This window comes from Salvelinus fontinalis, chromosome 12, assembly GCF_029448725.1.
Source record: "Salvelinus fontinalis isolate EN_2023a chromosome 12, ASM2944872v1, whole genome shotgun sequence".
In the NCBI taxonomy this organism is placed as follows: Eukaryota; Metazoa; Chordata; class Actinopteri; order Salmoniformes; family Salmonidae; genus Salvelinus; species Salvelinus fontinalis.
In genome coordinates this window covers 15,671,333-15,691,397 of record NC_074676.1, presented here as the reverse complement: position 1 = coordinate 15,691,397, position 20,065 = coordinate 15,671,333, and the positions used below count along the sequence as shown (strand labels likewise).

The window sequence follows — 20,065 nt, the reverse complement described above, 5'->3', positions numbered from 1 at the left end:
CAACGTTTAGCTTTAAATGTTGATAAACTATTAGACTATTTCTTCACATTATAAGCGCAGCAATGCGCACATTGCCATAGGCTATAAGCACAAATGTTCCATTAGCAGGAAAACACCATTATCAAAAGTGACCACAAAAGCAATTATGCATGTAATGCTTTCATTATAAAGGTGCATTTTTATGGTGAATATTATCTTCCCCAAACTTGAAACTCATGCGCTGCTTATATATGCCAGTAAGGCTCTACACACCTTGTAAAGCGGATTAATGTGCTTAATTTTAAGAAGTTATTTGGCCACTTTAGTTGTGATACAAACCTTATCAAAACATATAGGCCTATGGGCTAGGCTATATGAGGTGTGCAACTATGATTAAAACTATGATTGTTTCTTGCCTTATGCTGGGCAGCATTCACAAGTCATAATCTATAATTCACAAGTGATAGGCTAATATTGTCACCCATCAGACTATTCTTGATTTAATCTTGTCTTCTCATATACTAAATAATATATGTGTCAAATTTGTTTTGATTTAGAATGGACCATTATCATGCACCTGTCATGAAACAGGGGCGGCGGGAAAAAATACATGTCCTCTATGCACTTAAATAGCAAATGGAGGACGCTTTTCCTGTGGTTCATTTCCATGCCAGCCGGGTAGGCTATACTCCTGTTGTAAAGATAAGCAATGTGTTTAATATTAATAAGAAAGATGAGAAATATAGTAGGCCTAGCCTATAGAAAGCTGATGGGCACCTCCTCTTTTTAATAGAGGCCATCACCCTGTTTTCTTGCGCAATTTCATAGCCTATATAAATGTTGCGCAACATGAGCTCATGGGCTCTCATGAAGTGTTTGATTAGATTTTCGATTACATTTGCATTGATGTCAGAGTGATAAGAGGGACAATAGAGTGCTTATTACCAGGCAGTTAGCAAGTTTGGTAGGCTACTAATGACCATCAGCAGCATCAGAGCTTGGAGAAGCCTAATTACCATGACTAAACGGTCCTGTGGAATTTGACGGCCTTCATGACTCGTGACCGCCGGTGTGGCGGTAATATGCTCACCGCAACAGCCTTACTTGGGTCATCTGCCTTTTGGTCTGTTTTGGTTTTACGTTACAGCAGTAAAGCATCTCTTTAGCTGTTCTTCGATCTAAAATGGAATCTGTTGGAATGTACTGTAAGCCATGCTCTCACGGAATGCTCCTTGGCTCAGGGTTGTGAGCAGCTCTACAGATCAGGCCATGGCCATCTCTGCAGGGCAAAGGGGCAGATCTTGAGATAGACCTGTGCCCTGTGCCACTATGCTGGCTTGGCACCAACCACTATGTTATCCTGTATCATTGTCAGTTATACAGTACTGTACTGGATTTGCTGTTGTATTTTCTCTGTTGTGTTATATGATTACTATATGCTAAGCTTATATGGATAATCTTATATGGATCACCAGTTTTGCGGCCGTATGTCATATTGTAGTACACGCCAATGTGTGTTACAACATGGTATTAAGACGCATTAGTCCCCTCACTGTGTAGACATAACCACTGGTTGTTTTCCTGGGGGGTTTGGAACAAAACTGTCAACCAGCTTTATACATTATAGCCTGGACTTCTGGAGAGGTGAAAGGTTAGTTATATAACACACACATACACACACACACACACACACACACACACACACACACACACACACACACACACACACACACACACACACACACACACACACACACACACACACACACACACACACACACACACACACACACACACACACACACACACACACACACACACACCGACCCCTCAGTGTAACCCAACCTATCTGTCATTTAATGAACGGAAAACTCAAAATAGTCATAATACTACAAGCCTCTCATTCACATCTTGCTCACCATGGGGGGCTTATTGGAGCTGTCATTTGTGACTGAGACTTGTAAACAAATGCTTTAAACAATGTACTTTTGTTGATTGCTAAAGGCATACAAATACAATTATTTCTTGATACATTTGAAACAAGGTCTAGAAGCGGTCTAGCTTGTGAACGACTCTTGGCAGAATGTATTGCTTGACTGCGTTGAGGGGGATAAACACAATATCGTTCACAAACTGCAGCTCCCCAAGCAATTCGTTCTCAAGTTCGAGTTTGTTTTGTTTTGGTTCAACAGAGCGGTGTCCATCAAAACATTCAATAATCAATTAATTGTGTTCCTTCTTGCACCATGTGATCAATTATCAGTTCTTAACATGTCTTTTTCTTCTCTATTTTCCTGCGCGCATATGACAGACAGTTGGTGGTTGGAGCACGTCTTTCCGGAGGAGCGTGTATTAATCCTGCTGTAGGACTCATTGCAGCCAACTCGTCAAATGAACGAATAAAATTGATTAATCACTCAGAAAAATGAATCATGACTCTCGAGTCGGTAAAAATAGTCATTCAAAAATAATGAATCGTTTGTGAACTGTACATCATCAGCAGACAGTTCCTTCACGCTGTTTATTCTCTCAGCATACTGTCAATTCATGCACTCAGTGGCTGGGGAAGCATGGAGAGGCCAGAGATAGCCAGACTTGTAAATTGGGCTAAGTAACAGAAGTTGGGTTTTGGAGAAACGTCATCAGTGCGTACTCTGCAAGCAATACAGCGGATGAAGGCGCGACAAGAGAGCGGTGATCGGATAAACGTGGTTATGGATAGTAAGGAAGAAGGAGAAGAGCCAAGTGTAGTGGAAAGGTATGTGTTGGGTAAGACGCGCGCCAAGTACAAACAATATTCTGCTGCCCCTGATGGTCAAAAATGTTACCTGGCGAGTGTGAGGATGAATTACCTATGGTGGCTGGTGTTGTGAAGACCTCAGAGTCCAAACCTTGCCCGATGGTCATGCAAGGATAATTTGGGCCCAGTAGGAGTGACATTTTTGAAGAAAATTGATCCCTGCCTGTTGGCTGATCCATATGTAGTCTTAGGCTGGGTAGAAAATAAGTTGTTTACTATTACATTTTTGAAGGTAGCTCGAAGTGGATTTTATGGATTTATTCCATTCAAGGGGGAGCAGGCGCTTCGCGTCACATGACTAGGGACAAGACCTGTGACTTGCTTTGCTCTCCAGAGCAGGGCGCCTTTGAAAGGAGTGATTAGGATATGTCAGTTAACCAGTGAGAGCGTCTGTACCGAACCCACTAAGGTGTTTCAGATGCCAAACTTATGTTCATGTTGCAGCAGTGTTTAGGACGACGATTCCGAGATGTGAGAAGTGTACAGGAGGGCATGGGACAAAGGAATGTGTAGTATCGGTGGGAAAAACTGTGTGTCAATTGTGGGGATGCCCACGTAGTTGGCGATCAGAAGTGTCCAGTTCGAGAGAGACAGGTTGAGGTTGCCAGGGTCAGAGTAGGACAGAAGGTGTCGTATGCTGAGGCAGTGAAGAGAGTAGAGGATGATGGGTCAAAGGTGAGTAGTAGGCCTAAGCCAATACAGAGTGACACGAATCTGTGCTTCAGTAAGGTTGGCTTTCTAGCATTCTTTGCCATGGTTATCAACTGTACTGCAGAAATGGAACGTAAATCACAGAAAATAGGGTGTACGAGGGGTGTACGAGGTTTTACTGCAGAAGAGTTACAAGCTGTGTTGAATGAAAGACTTCCGTCGGATCAGTTAGGGTCAAAGTAGTGGAATGGGGTGGTGATTATATTTTTTTATTAAATAGTGGTATATACTGTAGGTGTAGGATTAGTTGGTGGTGCAATATTTTTCCTTTTCCCTGTTTCTTTTTTATTTTGTATCACAAAATGTAACATGATTGAACACACACTATCGCACAGTAGGTGATGACATGCACAAACAAAATGTGTGAATGCCATGATTTAAGAATGATGCTGCTTTCCACGTTGCCTCTAAATATGAATCCACATGTTTTCTCTATTATACTATTCATTTGTGTATCTTGCTCTCTGCAAAATGCGAGTTAGTCTAAGGAAGCTAGCGTGTGCCTAAAATAATGCTAATCGATAATGTTAATAGTTAACTAGCTAGCTGGCTAGCTAAATGCCATTTAGCTAAATGCTCTAGCTAGGGCAAAACAAACATTAGCTCTAATACAGGTTGTTACCGGTGGTGGTATAGATCACCATGTTGTTTGTGCAACGGTGTGTTCTGAATTAGATAGACTATTCTAAAATCTTTGTCTAAATGCAACATTTATTCAAATGTGATTAGGTTCCCCTGGTAAACACTGACCAACACTTTGGTTCCTACCCTGTCCTAACTCCTATCTGGCTTTTGCATTTGTTGTCGTGCCAACCAACACGAACCATAGAAAATAGATATCTTCTTCAGGAGATGTGCTTCAAAAATAAGTAGGATTCATATAGGCCCAATGTACAGATGTAGAATGTTAATTTGATCACTCTTTTATTGCTTTGAAGTTTCCTCAAACCTGTAGTGTATTTGAGTTTGAAAAATGCAATATAAAAATGTAATTTCCACTTTAACATTTCATACCTGATTTGCCCTGACAAAAAATGTATCAATCCCTACAAAAATATAAATTATTATAATCCACAAAAGAATTCACATTTCCTGTTGCTGCAGGATTAGTGTCCTACTGTAGCAAATTGGCTCAAATTAAGATCCTACATCTGTAGGCTATATCTTAATCAATTTCAAATCTATTTTTATTGTGCTCCTGAATTTTATGTTAGCAGCACCAGTCTTACCAATGACATTTTTTCCTTTAGAGCCCTGGCCATGTATGTTCTGTATTCCAATGTCAATTCACTTTTCACACTCCCCTGGGGAAAAAAGTTCAACAAAATAGTGACAGAGTTATGTGTCAGTACAGAAAAATCTCCCAGAGTCCTCTTTGTGTGTGACTCGCAGCCCATTTCCCTCCATGCCTCTATCTGTACTCTGCTGCCATTTAAGGGCAATCTGGATGAAGGACAAAAGCACTTCCTAGCCAGCTGTAAATATGCCAGGAATAGAGAGATCATCAGCCAGGCAAGAGACAAAGGTGACACACACACAGAGACACAGAGTGTTTGTTTGACATCCCCCCTTTGCCTGGCCCTAAAAAGAGAGATTGTTCTCTCAAAGCCCCTACCTTGTCCTATTAAGCTGAACTGGTTTTATCTTGCAGTGATGTTTAGTGTTCTCAACCCACTGTTTTTAGCAAAGCACCATTTGAGAGGTAGAGAGTGTGTGTGTGTGCGTATGTGTGTGCGTGCAATCGTGCGTGAGTGTGTCTCTGTGTGTGTGTGCGTGCTCGAGTGCATGTGTGTGTGCGTGCATGCGTGTGTGTGTGTGTGTGTGTGTGTGTGTGTATAAAGCACAGCAGCATGCCGAGGCTGGTCTAAATTACATTACACGAAGAGAACCCACTGGGGTGGAGGAGGGTGGGGGAGGTGTGAAGGGGGGTTAAGTGACCAGCAGGAGGATAGAGCAGTGCAGTGCAGTGTGAAGGTCAGCCCTCTAGGGGGCATCACAGCTCTGGACACTAGCCATACATCCACTCTCCATAGACTCTCCTTGAAGAGGACTGCAATGCAGATGGTTTTTCCTTTGAAATGTCCCTAATTTGATCTGATTTCGTAATTCCACATAACATTTTTATCCTTGGTCTGTTGTGGAGACAGGATGGAATATAGAATGTGCCAGACTGCTTGGACCAAGGCCACTGGTCATGCTTTTTCACACTCACTTATCATTTGACACCAGGCTGAGTGTTTACTACAGTCACAAAAGCAGTCTTGTTCATTTTGTCTGGAATGAACTTGACTGGGAGATTAATGCGGATCAAAATGAATGTCTTTACCACATACTTCATTGGATTACTACCGTGAAGCTACAGGTAACTGGCAAAATAAAGTAAACACATTTGAGTAAATTAAGGAATACAATGTATATTGAAATCAGGTGCTTCCACATAGGTGTGGTTCCAGAGTTAATTAAGCAATTAACATCCCATCATTCTTTGGGTTATGTATAAAAATGGCTAGTTGCCCAATATTTTGCCTACCATGGCTAGAAGAAGAGATCTGTGACTTTGAAACAGAGGTCTTAAAGGAGCATAGGTGGTTTAGAGTGTGTGTGTGTTTGTGTCTAAGTCACCAGATCTCAACCCAATTGAATACTTATGAGAGATTCTGGAGCGGCACCCGAGACAGCGTTTTCCACCAGCCTTAACAAAACACTAAATGATGGAATTTATTGTGGAAGAATGGTGTCGCATCCCCCCAATAGAGTTCCAGACACTTCTAGAATCTGTGCCAAGGCGCATTAAAGCTGTTCAATAAGCTTGTGGTAGCCCAACACCCTATTAAGATGACTTTGTTTGTTTCCTTTATTTTGGCACTTACCTGTATTTTGAAACTCATATAGTAAACAACACACAGAGCATTATACAGAAAACAAACTAAAAATAGTTCCTCGTCAAATCAAGCCAGACACACAAACATACAAAGTTACCACATCTGCAGCAAAATACGAGACCCTCGATGCCGAGACATCAAAAGAAAGTCCTTGTTCCCCTCCTTCTCCCTCTCTCCCTCCCTCCTCTGTTGCAGTCTCTCATCCTGCCCTCCCCTCTCTATTTCATATTTCACTCACTTTTCCTGCTCTCCCTCTCTCCATTTCACTGACGCCTTCTTCTGTCTTTCTCCTCACCGTTGTTTCCTCCTTCATCTCTGTACAATAGCAGGAACTTGGCTCAGACCATCAGTACTGGCAGGCTCTTTCTGTCCAACCCCCCTAAAGACATGTATCTATTCACAGAGCTGGGATGAAAACAACAATTTCATGTCCAGCTGGTCCCACTATGCCTGGCTGGACGGTTCTACCATTCCCCAACTATTTGAGCCGTCCTCCTTTTCCACAACAGCCGCTAAAAATAGTGGCACATATTTTCAGGCTGATATTGTTTTCAGGCCATGATGAATCTCCCATTGCCTGTCTCATCACAGACTACAGTGACAACAACTTCTACATCTAGCGAAGAAATAGGTTTACACAATTTCAAAGATCCATCCCAGTGGGGTGAAAACTGGTTGAAATTGCATAATCTGGTCCAGTTTTGACCAGTTTTGTGCAGTTCTGGGCAAAGAGTTAAACTACATTGTCCTCTTAAATGTGCTGCTTCCTGACCAGGTCCTTCCTGGTTTGCGCTGTGTTCTTCCTCCTCAGTGAGTTGGTGGCCAGAGGTGCTGCAGCTGGAGCCACCCTGCACTGCTGGAGCTTCCAGGAATGACGGGGCCAACCCATCGCAGCCGGCCCCCTCGCAGCACCTGACCTGAGTCACCTGACCCATCATGGAGCTCAAGGTCTGGGTCGACGGGGTCCAGAGAGTTGTTTGTGGGGTCACAGAGGCAACCACCTGCCAGGAAGTGGTCATCGCTCTTGCTCAAGCCATAGGTGAGTATCCTCTGAACTATGACTCTAAAGACATATTCCAGAGGATTGAAAACGACCTGGTTATTTTTTTAAACGTCCCATTTTGGACTTGACGTGTCATTGTACGGCTCATACATGCATAATAAATGATCTACAGTCCTCAGCCAGTGGAAAGGGGCACAGAATCCTAACATTCTAACCTGCCATTTAGTGCATCAGATCTACGTGCTCGTTCCTGTCATGTAGGGAATGCATGCTCTGAAGCAAGTGGGATTAGTGGCTGCATGCACTTACTATTAGTTATTTTGATAACAGCGACAATACACTGAATAAATTGATCAAATTCATGCATCAGAAGTTAGAAAGCATCCAAAAGTAGAAGTTAGATCTTTTCGACCTAGGTAGGAGTTGCATTTCTCTCTTTCAATACATTTCTGCAAACCAGAAAATGTTGTGCGCTAAAAATGTCATTTTAGCCACACAAATACATTGAGAAGATAATTGTCAACCTGATCAGCAGGTACGTGCACAGATAGAGAGAATGAGTCCCTTTCAGATTGGTGGCTTTTTTTTATTATGACATTTTTATTTGACTTTTAATCTATTTTCTCTCTTGTTTAAATGAAATCCTCATCAAACTAGTTTTGAATCCCACTCCTCTTCCCCCACTCGAGGGCACACTGACTGCACTCGTCCTGCAGGCAGAGGCTACCAGCAGGGCTATAAATGAAGGGTGTCCTGGGACGACAAAGCCTGTCTGGGAAGGTTTAAAACATTATAAGAGCAGCAATGTGCACACGGCAGTAGGCTAACACGGAACCCAAACCAAACCGTGCGTGCGCCATCGTGCATAAATGTATTTTGTCCCCCCACACCAAACGCGATCACAACACGCAGGTTAAAATATTAAAACAAACTCTGAACCAATTACATTAATTTGGAGACAGGTCGAAAAGCATTAAACATTTATGGCAATTTAGCTAGCTAGCTTGAACTTGCTAGCTAATTTGTCCTATTTAGCTAGCTTGCTGTTGCTTGCTAATTTGTCCTGGGATATAAACATTGAGTTGTTATTTTACCTGAAATGCACAAGGTCCTCTACTCCGACAAATAATCCACACATAAAACGGTCAACCGAATCGTTTCTAGTCATCTCTCCTCCTTTCAGGCTTTTTATTCTCTTGACTTTATATTGCATTTGGGAACTTTCATAAATGAGGTGCATTACCACCACCGACCTAGTTCGTCTTTCAGTCACTCACGTGGGTATAACCAATGAGGAGATGGCATGTGGGTACCTGCTTCTATAAACCAATGAGGAGATGGGAGAGGCAGGACTGCGTCACAAATAGAATTGACTTCTATTTTAGCCCTTGGCAACGCAGATGCTCGTTGGCGTGCGCGAGCAGTGTGGGTGCAATAATTGAATAATATAGATTTCGAAAATAATTTTGCAACGCTCGTGCACGCGACGCAAGTGGTGTAGTCAGCCTGTAAACGCGAACATTCCAAAATGGAATTAGCAGGAACACATGTGACAGAGATGTAAATATAGACATTTTGAAAGATATTTTCTTGCTGTAGCCATTACGCATATCACCTAGGTTGAAAAATATTTATTTACATTTATGTACAAAATAGATGTATTTATTTGGGACGGTTCATCTTCAATTTGGTACGTTTGAAATTGCACTTCGGGATGATCCTGGGACGGTGATGAAAAAAATTTGTCTCAAGTCCTTCTACCGGTGCCAAAAGGTAAACATTTTAAATTGCATGTGTCATCTCATGGGGAATGCTTCAATTCGACTGTTTGTTGGTTTGTTAGTAGGCCTATGGGGCAGATGTCAGCAGCAGAAGAACCTCCAATCACAGGTAAAGACTAGTTAGAGTGTTTCAACATAGCTAACTATCTAGCTAACTAACTAGCTGATCTACATAATCTACATCCGCTATGAACAGCTGATAGCCCACCCCTCTTTGCCCTCTCTTTGAGCTGTAGGCTGTTAACTTGCTAGGATAAGTGTGATTTTGCAGAAAATAAAGGCCTATGCTAAAAAATATATGTTGAAATTTGGCTACAGGCGCATTAGATAATTAGCTATGAATGTAAGAATTTTAAGTCAACAGATCTTTTTTGGGGTGTGTTTTTTGGGAGCAGGAGCAGGTGCCCTTTTTAGGTCTGTGCACGGCCCTGCCGATCAGAAACTCTATGCTGTCAACCTTTAGATTCTAAATGGTGTCACTGGTGAATTTTGGAATATAATGCCCAATAGGCAATAAGGTTTTTACCAGGTGTCCGTCCATTAATTTGTCCCATTCGCCAATCACGGCAGAACACACATATTGATGCACTCAAGAAATACATACTGAAGCAAACTTTCACCCACGTTTTAGACAATAAAATATTTGCCCTTTCTATTGTGTCAACCATCCATCCAAATCGAATAATTCCATGTGTCCACCTTTTGTCCTTATAAACATTCACACAGGTATTCCATGATATGGGGTAATAATACAACACTGCAGTTGAACTGCCAGCGATCATCATTCATCACGTATGCAAATGCTATACATAATCCATACACGACTTTCAAGGAGTAGGACATTTGATGCAACTTTTCCATTGTATGAAATTACATTTTCACATTTGCTTGCTCATTTTCCTTACTAGTCTGATGAGACAATCCATTCAACTTTAAAAAAATATATATATATTTCACCTTTATTTAACCAGGTAGGCTAGTTGAGAACAAGTTCTCATTTGCAATTGCGACCTGGCCAAGATAAAGCATAGCAGTGTGAACAGACAACAACACAGAGTTACACATGGAGTAAACAATAAACAAGTCAATAACATGGTAGAAAAAAGAGAATCTATATACAATGTGTGCAAAAGGCATGAGGAGGTAGGCAATAAATAAGCCATAGGAGCGAATAATTACAATTTAGCAGATTAACACTGGAGTGATAAATCATCAGATGATCATGTGCAAGTAGAGATACTTGTGTGCAAAAGAGCAGAAAAGTAAATAAATAAAAACAGTATGGGGATGAGGTAGGTAAATTGGGTGGGCTATATACCGATGGACTATGTACAGCTGCAGCGATCGGTTAGCTGCTCAGATAGCAGACGTTTAAAGTTGTTGAGGGAGATAAAAGTCTCCAACTTCAGAGATTTTTGCAATTTGTTCCAGTCGCAGGCAGCAGAGAACTGGAAGGAAAGGCAGCCAAATGAGGTTTTGGCTTTAGGGATGATCACCTGCTGGAGCGCGTGCTACGGGTGGGTGTTGCCATCGTGACCAGTGAACTGAGATAAGGCGGCGCTTTACCTAGCATAGCCTTGTAGATGACCTGGAGCCAGTGAGTCTGACGACGAACTACTGGAATTTGGGAACTGGCCTGCAACAACCAAACGTGATGGACAAGGTTGATTGGCAGGTGGAATGATGTCCAATGAGGTTGCATGGTTAAAGTGGAAGGTGGGATCAGGTCGGTTCAGTATAATCCAATGAGGTTGTGGGATGTACACCCAACATGAACACCACAGAGTTTTTTTTACTCTCTTCGGGCACATGCTACAGAGGCTCGAGAAAAATGATGTGATGTTGTACACAATTGTGCACAATTTCAGAGACCTGCTTTGGTTTGTGAGCACTAATTTCAAAACTACTGGCTGAAATTATTTAAAACTTCTGGAAAATCCCTTTAACAAAGGCTTTAGGATGTTTGTTTTATGTGTGTTGGCTACTAATATTTAAAATATTAGCATTTAAGAATGTAGGCCTATACTTTGTTTTCTGCATGTGCTTTCCCCTTCGTTATGGATGATATTGAATAATAGAATAATAGTATAATGTACCTCTAACCTAACCTATAGTATTTACCTGTGAGACTTTGGTAAGGTAGGCTACTGTCTTTGTCACCAAGCCATAGTTGATTGACTGCGTAGCAATTTGGGCCAGTGTTACATAGTAGTACTCAAGTATAGCGACAGTGAAGAGGATATACTGATTCTCTGTTATAATGTGTTGCACCACTTGCTTGTGTAAGAAATGGTGGTTAATTAAACTCCAATTTTAATCAGGAGCTGTCTTACAATTTGGCTTACTGCTGAAAACTAATATTTGTTCCTCTCCTCCAGCCTACGCCTCAATCTGGTGCTGTAGTGAGAGATAGAGAGGGTCTTAGTCAGAAACCCCCACCATCCATCTCTTCATCCCCCTCTCTCTCAGTGAGAGGAGAGGAATGGAGCAGACTGTATTGACATCACTTCCCATTAAGCGTGGGGCAGGCGAGAGGAGGGAAAGTCTGAGTCATCCCTCCATCTCTTGCAGGCAAGGGGAAGCAAAAGCACTGACGAAGCTCCCTCCTCTCTTCCATCCACCCTCCTCCTACTTTCCATATAGAAATTCCTATACACAGTACAAATGTCTAATGACAAGATGAATGTTAGGTTTTTGGGGTTTATCTCTAGTTGGGACCAGCACTGGAAAGAGACTGTGTATATCAAGTGGTTTGCCTCAGTCTCTTTGGCCTTGTTTCTTGTGTGAAAATTGGAAATTGGAAAATAAAATGGCCCACTAAAATATAATTTCCACTAAAGCAAATATCATATTACCTAAAAAAACTAACAGGGTTATTCATCTCTGTTAATAGATAGATGTTAAATTATTCAAGGCTCTTATACATTCGCTTTTCGCTTTTTAATAGCTGACGATGCACTGATACTTATGCTATTGATCCACGTAAAATATGATTACAAAGAGAGCTATTATTCATCTCGACAGATTTGTTAGTTAGTTTGTCAAAGACATACACAAAACTATGCACAAAGCATACACTAAAACATACACAAAAGCTGACATAACTGAACTTGTCCTATCTGTTTTTCCCAGGCCGAACTGGGCGCTATACCCTGGTGGAGAAATGGCGGGACACAGAGCGCCACCTGGCCCCCCACGAGAGCCCGGTGGCCTCCCTCAACACCTGGGGCCAGTATGCCGGTGACGTCCAGCTGATCCTGCACCGCACGGGCCCCTCCCTGACCGAACGCCCCCCCTCCGAGGGTCCCCTGCTCCGGGGTCCGGAACGCGGCCCACACCGGCAGAGCCTCCCGCCACTCGCCAAGCTCCGCCATCCCAGCGAGCACGCCCTCCATCGCCGCGAGCCGCGCCGCAAGTCCCTCACCTTCACCGGCGGGCCCCGGGGCCTCCGGGACATCCTGAGTGGAGGCCGGGCTGGGGAGGGGAGGGAGTTCGAGGCCAAACGACGTCTCCTACTCCAGGGGAATGGTGGGAACCATAACCACCACCACCATGCAGCAGCGGCAGCCACAGGAGGGGCAGTGTCCCCCGGCATGTGGGCCTGCCGCATGGAGGACCTGGTCAGACTGGTAGGGCTCCAGAGAGAGACTCTGGGCGTGCTGGAGAAGAGACTGGAGGCCTACGAGGCTGAACTGCAGACCTGGGGGGGGCGAGGGGGAGAGGAGGCCAGAGGAACAGGGGGGCTGATGGAGGAGATAGTGAGGCTGGAGAGACGGCTGAGGAAGAACGAGGTGGAGATGGAGGAGGAGGAGTTCTGGGCCAGCGAGCTGCAGATTGAGCTGGAGAGTGAGAGGCAGCTGCAGGACAGGCTTGAGGAGCTGAGAGGGCGTCTTCAGTGCGCTGAGGTCGAGCTGGGGGACAGGATGGATCTGGTACAGGTGGGTGGGACACACTTCGGATTTATGACCCATGGGCATTAATTAGATATGGTATGATCAAGTGGCATGAACACTATTAAAGGGCCCCTAAATGTTATGATTTCTGTTGTATATTGTGTAAGGGGCTATGTGACCTTAAGGAAAATAATGCATGATGCGAATGGTGTGCCACGAACAGGGCCAGTCCTTGCTGTTCTGCCGCCATAGGCCATAGGCGAGACCAAAAAATGCCGCCCCCCGCAAAACTAGAATAATCCCAGTGAGCAAAATGACGTTTAAAAGACGTATTTTCCAGACGTTGATGTTAAGTTCGATTTAATTTCTGAATGAAAGGTGGAAAGGTATTTTCGTATGTTTAAAATACATATTTTCCAGGATGTTGAAAAGCATCTTTTCCGGACGGTAAAAATAATATGTATTTTATTGTATTTTTATTTATTTTTCTGGACATGGATATCTGGTTAATTTTCTGTTCTGAATGAAAGTTGAAAATACTTATTTTCCGGATGTTGAAAAGACGTATTTTACAGACGTGGAAAATATGTATTTTCCGGATATTGAAATCAGGCAAATTTTTTGGCTCTGAATGAAAGTTGAAAATAAGCCATTTCTAGACATCTATGTTTGGGCCAAATCAAAGCTGGTCCAGACCAGGCAAAATCTTAACCAAACGTAGACGTCTATGATTGGTCTGGACCGGACTAAAAACCAAAGTCCGTGGAAATCAAGGCCGGTCTGGAACTGCACTAAAAGGTGTAGCCTACAGTGTTGCCTGAAATTGAATTTTAGGTATGCCCATCTATCTATGTGGGAAGCCTACCGATTGTAAAACACCAAACGTTCGGACAGGACCATAACAAGAAGTCCAAAAGAAGTCGGTTCGTGGTTACTGGGGTGTAGCCTAAAATGTCAGACCGCAATAGAATGTTATGAATGTCCATCAATGTGATAGGCCCACCGTTTGTAAAACAGGCCATTGCATTGGCTTTATTAGTCCTGATTCCTGTGACATCAGTTTGGCTATTTAAGCTCTGAATATCAGATACCCAGTTATCGCTAGCCTATTTGCAATGTATTTACACAGCAGGAGATGCAGAAGTATTTTCCTTTTCACTATGATAAGATGATCAAAAATTGACGGACACAAACTTTAAACCACTGATCATGAAAACGGGGTGGAACTCCTGGACAAAAGTTGTGATTGTCCATTAGATATTATGTATTTCACTTTGACCTGTGCTGTTTTTAGGATATATTGTTTGTTAACATGACAGCGTTGTTTTTTTATTGAGTGCCGTCTCATTACATACATTTTATCTCTATCCTGTAGGCTACAGAAAAGGCCACATAGTCTTTCTACCATATCCTATATCTGCTACATGATTTTTATTAGACGGAACGTTGGTGGAGCGCTGCAGAGATGTGTCTCTCCAACAGCACCATGGAGACGTAAAATAATTCCCCCCCCTGCCTTTGACAAACTGGGCACTGCTTATCAAAGGGTGGCATCAGCACTCACCTAAAAAGCCCACATGTCACTGGTTGAAAGAAATTGTCATTGTTTTGGGGCAGAATTGTGTGAGGTTTTATGTGTTGTTGTTGGACTTCCGTCTTTGTCAGTTTTGCTCAGAACATGCCGTCCTTGTCAATCTGCCGCCACCTAATCATGCCTACTGAGCGGGGCGGCCGTGGCCACGAAGCACAGCGGAGTGGCACTAACCTTTTGCAGAGTGCCATTATTTTCCAGAGAACACTTACAGCACCAAGTTGATTATCCCGCTTATACCACGGCTATAATTTAACACACACATTACTGAGTGAATTTACCTGTAGAAATGTGTTCAACATCCACAAGTTGCTAGAAAGTTTACTGGATAGCCACAGTAATTGCCTTGGTAACCTAGGAAACAGACTTGCTAGCTAAGCAAACCATCAGTCCTCCTAAATATTAGCTAGCTATAAAAATCGAATTCAACAATGCCAATAATGTTCTCAATTCGACTATTGATAGCAGTTGGTTATTGCCGTGTTTTATAACGAAATAATGCACACTCTAGAATGCTCTTCAAGGAAATCAGAAATGAGTATTTAACAATTCCGGCATGGTATAATTAAGCAATAAGGCACGAGGCAGTGCTGTATCATGAATACAGTCACAGGTAAATGCTCTTTTCTGGCCTGACATATTTAAAATAACAATGAATTACATATTTTCATAAATTTTTTATTTTGATTAGTCAATTCATACAATTTTATTCTTCCACCATCTGGTTGCTTGTTGCTACAGACCAAAATAAGTTGCTAGCTATGCAAAATAACTGGTTGTTCTAAACAAAATGGTTGCTATGCAGGCTGGATAGCTAACATTCTGGTCACTTGCTAGCTAGCTAGCCAACTTTCAGCTTATTTTCTATTGATGCGTGATTTTAACTGGCTCAGAAAAAGTTGTCTCGTTTTGTCTGTGCACCATTCACTCTATTTATTATACTACAGAGAAGGAAATTAAAAAGTGAAACATTGTTTCCGAGGTCAAACAGACAGCGAGGCTTATATTAACGCCCGCTGTACCAAACTAAATGCTAGGCTGGAATCAAGGGGAAATAATGTGCAAGTTGGGATAAATAAATAGAGAGATGACTCAGACATGATATTCTTATGGAGGCGCAGTGATTCAGATGGAACTTCGGTGTGTCTCTGTGACAGCCAATACAGCAAGGCTTGGAACGCTGCTCATCCAATCAGTTTTATAAATTGTTATAATCACATAACATTAAAAGTGTGCAGGCACCTTGCATCATCATTTTAAAGACAGAAAATGCATATCCTCTCTCTGAATTTCTTGCTGTGCCTTTCTATGCACTTCCATCTAAATCAGGGTTTCCCTTACTCGGTCCTGGGGCCCCCCCTTGGTGCAGGTTTTGTTTTTTGCCCTAGCACTACACAGTTGATGCAATAATCAAAGGTTGATGATGAGTTGGTTATTTGAGTCAGCTGTGTCGTGCTAGGGCAAAAAAAACTAAATGTGCACCCAAGGGGGGCCCCCAGGACCAAGTTTGGGAAACCCTGGTCTATATAACAGACTACCAACAAAACCGATGATGTAGCTAGGGTGCTGGGAAGCATATGTTCTCCTAACCATCTCCTACTCCTATTGGTCTAAAACTCAAACCTGTCTGTGTGTCAGGGTGTAGAGGCAGGTCTGGAGGAGGAGCGTCTGCAGAGGGAGAGACAGGAGACTCAAAGGGTGAGCGAGGTGGAGGCCAAGGCGCAGGTACTCAGAGGCCGCACCGAGCTCAAGGCCCAGGACAGACAGTCTGTCCAGCTGGAGAGCAGCTGCAGAGCCGTGGACAGGTCCCTCGGCCTGAGTGGCAAGAGACTGCAGGTCAGACACAGGCATTGACACATGTATTAACATACACACACACGCTGATGCATGAGCATACACATGAAAAAATGCATATAGAAACACATATAGTGTTTTTACATATACAGTATACAGTACATACCAGAAGCATACCAGATGCGAAGCCACGGCAGTGCAAACCAAGCCTGGGATTTGGTTTAAATCAACTTAACGGCAAGGCCAGGGACTATTCATTTGTAGAGAGGAATCGTGATCACATCAAAGTGGTTCTGGACATAGTTATGCTATGTGATAGACAGGACATAGCACTGTGTGGACATAGGGAGTCTAACAGGCCCTTATAAGGGACTTACATTTTTTTAAATTAAATTTAAAAAAATCTAAGTCGTCATGAGCAGCTGCCAAAAAATTACTTGAATCAGCAAACATAAACCTGGCCTAGCAAGGCAGGGATAAAAACAGGAAATCATCATACATAGCCTTAAATCATAGCAGGTACGAATACAGTAGCTCACTTAGAATCAAACACATATAAGCCTGGTTTACCAAGACAGGCATGAAAACATTAGGCTAAATCATAAATAAACAGTATTCAGGCTTACCTTTCTTGTGTGTTTCACGTTTTACAGCAGAAGACATAGACGTTCCCTTTCAAAGGCATGCAGTGAGCGTAGCGTGTAAGATCTGATTCATGTTTTGATATGGCATGTAGTGTAGAAGAGTCTCTCAACACTACATGAAGTCATAGGAAGGGTGATGATGGCCCTTACAGGAACTTAGTAGTATTACTTATTTATCTGAGAGTGAGGTGGATATATAGCGTTTAGCAAAAAAAAACGGGATTATTTGTCTCTCTGAAATGAAACCATCAAGTGATACATTTAAAAAATAAAAAATAAACATATGTCATTGAACATCCAAATGCCATGATTAGATAGTGAAAAAAACATCAATTATTTTTTATACATTTTAAACAATAAGCTAATTTACCAACATTTCTGAAAATGGATATATAGAGTTTTGGAAATAAACTCTTCAAATAGGCTACTGTTTATCGATCACTCATTCAATAGCGAAGCATGCTCGAAAGTAAATAGACCGGTAGCCTATGTAAAATATTTTACAGTATGGTTAGGCTACAGTATTGCTGTGCGATAGGAGCTCAACATCATAACCTAATCTCAGAGCCTATACCAGGGCAGGAGATAAAATATTGAACAACAATTTGTCTTTTGCATAGTTTGGGTTGTAGCATTTACTTTAAATTGTTCGAATAGACAATCAATCTTGTAGAATGTATGACCAATGTTTGGCACTCACTGTAGGCAGCATGCAAAATTTATTTTTTTAATAGCTAGGTTTATATTCTAAAATAAAAAATAAAAAAAATCGTCATAAAAACATTTTCCCACCAGAGATGTATTTCCTTTAAATGTACTTGTTGCAGATAAAAGTCTGTGCATGATGAGGTAGTGCACATAAACAAACTTTTGCAGTTAAATTTCCATGTACCGGATAAAAAAATACAAGTTAAATGGGTTTCAACTCTACTGCTGGTTTTGTCACAAAAAAATGTGCCTTATATATCAAATGTGTCCACACTGGTATTGGCACGTGCGCCTTAGCCAACAGCTCGCGTATACAGTGCTTGTATAGCCTACATGACTAGATTATTATGGACAAAATACTCTTTTTATTTGTCAAATGGCAACCTAACATCGATCATCATGTCACCAGATTAAGACCATAGATATTTATTGGAAAGGAGCATCAAGTTCATCAGCTTTCACTTTCACCACCCTGTGAAGTTCATCATTTATTTAATCTGTAGCCTAACAAACTGCATGCTTTCCCAAGTCATGGTGGGAGGACCACACAGACTTGTCATCGCGTGACTCCAAGTTTACTCCGATATGATGGTTATTATATCAATATTTGCGCATAAAGCATTTCCACCGCCATTTCTCACAAAATACATTTTACAGACACAAACAGATCCCAGCTTGTCTAGCGTATTTTGTTTGTCTACATTTGGAAAGTTTACCGACAAATTTGCTGTTTCCTCAGGCCTGTCATGACATTTTTTAATCTCACATAAAAAGGTTTGATGGAAACCTGGTTAGTGTGATTGAAACATTCTGCCCAAACCTACTGTATACAAAAATGTGAGCAAATTTGTCATTTCTTTTAGAAACTGTCATGGCCCAGTTACAACATAAAATGTGTACATTTAAGTAACTTAGCAGACACTCTTATCCAGAGCGACTTATAGGTGCAATTAAGGTTAAGCTCCTTTCTCAAGGGCACATCGACAGATTTTTCACCTAGTCAAGTGCTTTGCTCAAGGGCACATCGACAGATTTTTTCACCTAGTCGGCTCAGGGATTCGACCTTACAGTTACTGGCCCAATGCTCTTAACCGCCCTAAAAAGTTGGTTGCATCACATTTCAGTCATTTAGCAGACACTCTTATCCAGTAGTGAAAACATAAACTTCCATACTGGTCCCCCGTGGGAATCAAACCCACAACCCTGGCATTGCAAGCACCATGCTCTACCAACTGAGCCACACAGGATCTCCAAATCTTACAGCAAATTAGGACATTTTTGTTACTATGAAAGGTGAATGGAGGACGATTTCTAGGCAGGGTTGTAACGCTCCTTCACGAGCGCATAAATTAATACGTCTCTGATTTATCAATGAAAACATGCGTATATGTTGCGTGCCAATCCTAGAATCTCCACGTCCGGCAGGATTTAGGGAGAGTTTTTGCATGGTTGGTAAATGAGGCCCCAGGAACAGATGACCAGTCAGTATAGCTGCAGTCAGATTATACAGTAGAGTAAATACAGATGGCAAAAAGATAGATTTATATCGTTGATCATTCTGTATCTCCCCTCCAGGACATGCATCATGAGCTGGAGCAGCTGACCAAGGAGCTGAGACAGGTCAACCTGCAGCAGTTTATCCAGCAGACTGGCACCAAGGTTACCGTGCTGCCAGCCGAGCCCAGTGAGGAAGAGGAGGGGACTACCCACACCGGACAGGGCACAGGTCATTTCTGTCAAATTAGCTAGATTCATAGATCCTCTGTGGGTGCATCCTGTTACCCCCTTTTTCTCCCCAATATCGTAATTATGATCATGTCTCATCGCTGCAAAGGGCTTGGGAAAGGCGAAGGTCGAGTCATGCGTCCTCCAAAACATGACCCGCCAAGCTTCTTAACACCCGCTCGCTTAACCTGGAAGCCAGCTGCACTAATGTGTCAGAGGAAACACTGTTCAACTGAGTCAGCCTACATGCATGCGGCCTGCCACAAGGAGTTGCTAGAGCACAATGAGCCAAGTAAAGCCCTACTGACCAAACCCTCCCCTAACCCAGACAACACTCGGCCAATTGTGCGCCGCCCTATGGGACTCCCGGTCACAGCTGGTTATGACACAGCCTGGGATCGAACCCAAGGCTGTAGTGGCGCTGCAACACTGCGATGCAGTGCCTTAGACCGCTGCATCACTTGGGAGGCTTCTGCGATAATCTTTGTTCTGACTACTGCTCGTGGTCACATCATATTGCTGAGTATTGCTTATTCATTGAAAGGGCAAAATCA

General features: G+C 42.4%; 1 protein-coding gene across 3 annotated transcripts in view; it reads left to right on the top strand.

Moving 5' to 3' along the window:
- LOC129866876 (ras association domain-containing protein 8-like) overlaps window positions 1-20,065 on the top strand; it is a 34,036-nt gene that overhangs the window by 6,711 nt on the left and 7,260 nt on the right. The window contains exons 2-5 of one of the 3 annotated variants that reach the window (XM_055939887.1): window positions 7,184-7,411; window positions 12,289-13,094; window positions 16,279-16,476; window positions 19,362-19,512. In XM_055939887.1, the coding sequence (XP_055795862.1) occupies window positions 7,309-7,411; window positions 12,289-13,094; window positions 16,279-16,476; window positions 19,362-19,512 (1,258 nt within the window). In that variant the 5' untranslated portion in view covers window positions 7,184-7,308. Of the gene's footprint in view, window positions 1-7,147; window positions 7,412-12,288; window positions 13,095-16,278; window positions 16,477-19,361; window positions 19,513-20,065 lie in introns of all 3 variants that reach the window. The other 2 variants (XM_055939886.1, XM_055939888.1) reach the window with 2 other exon arrangements.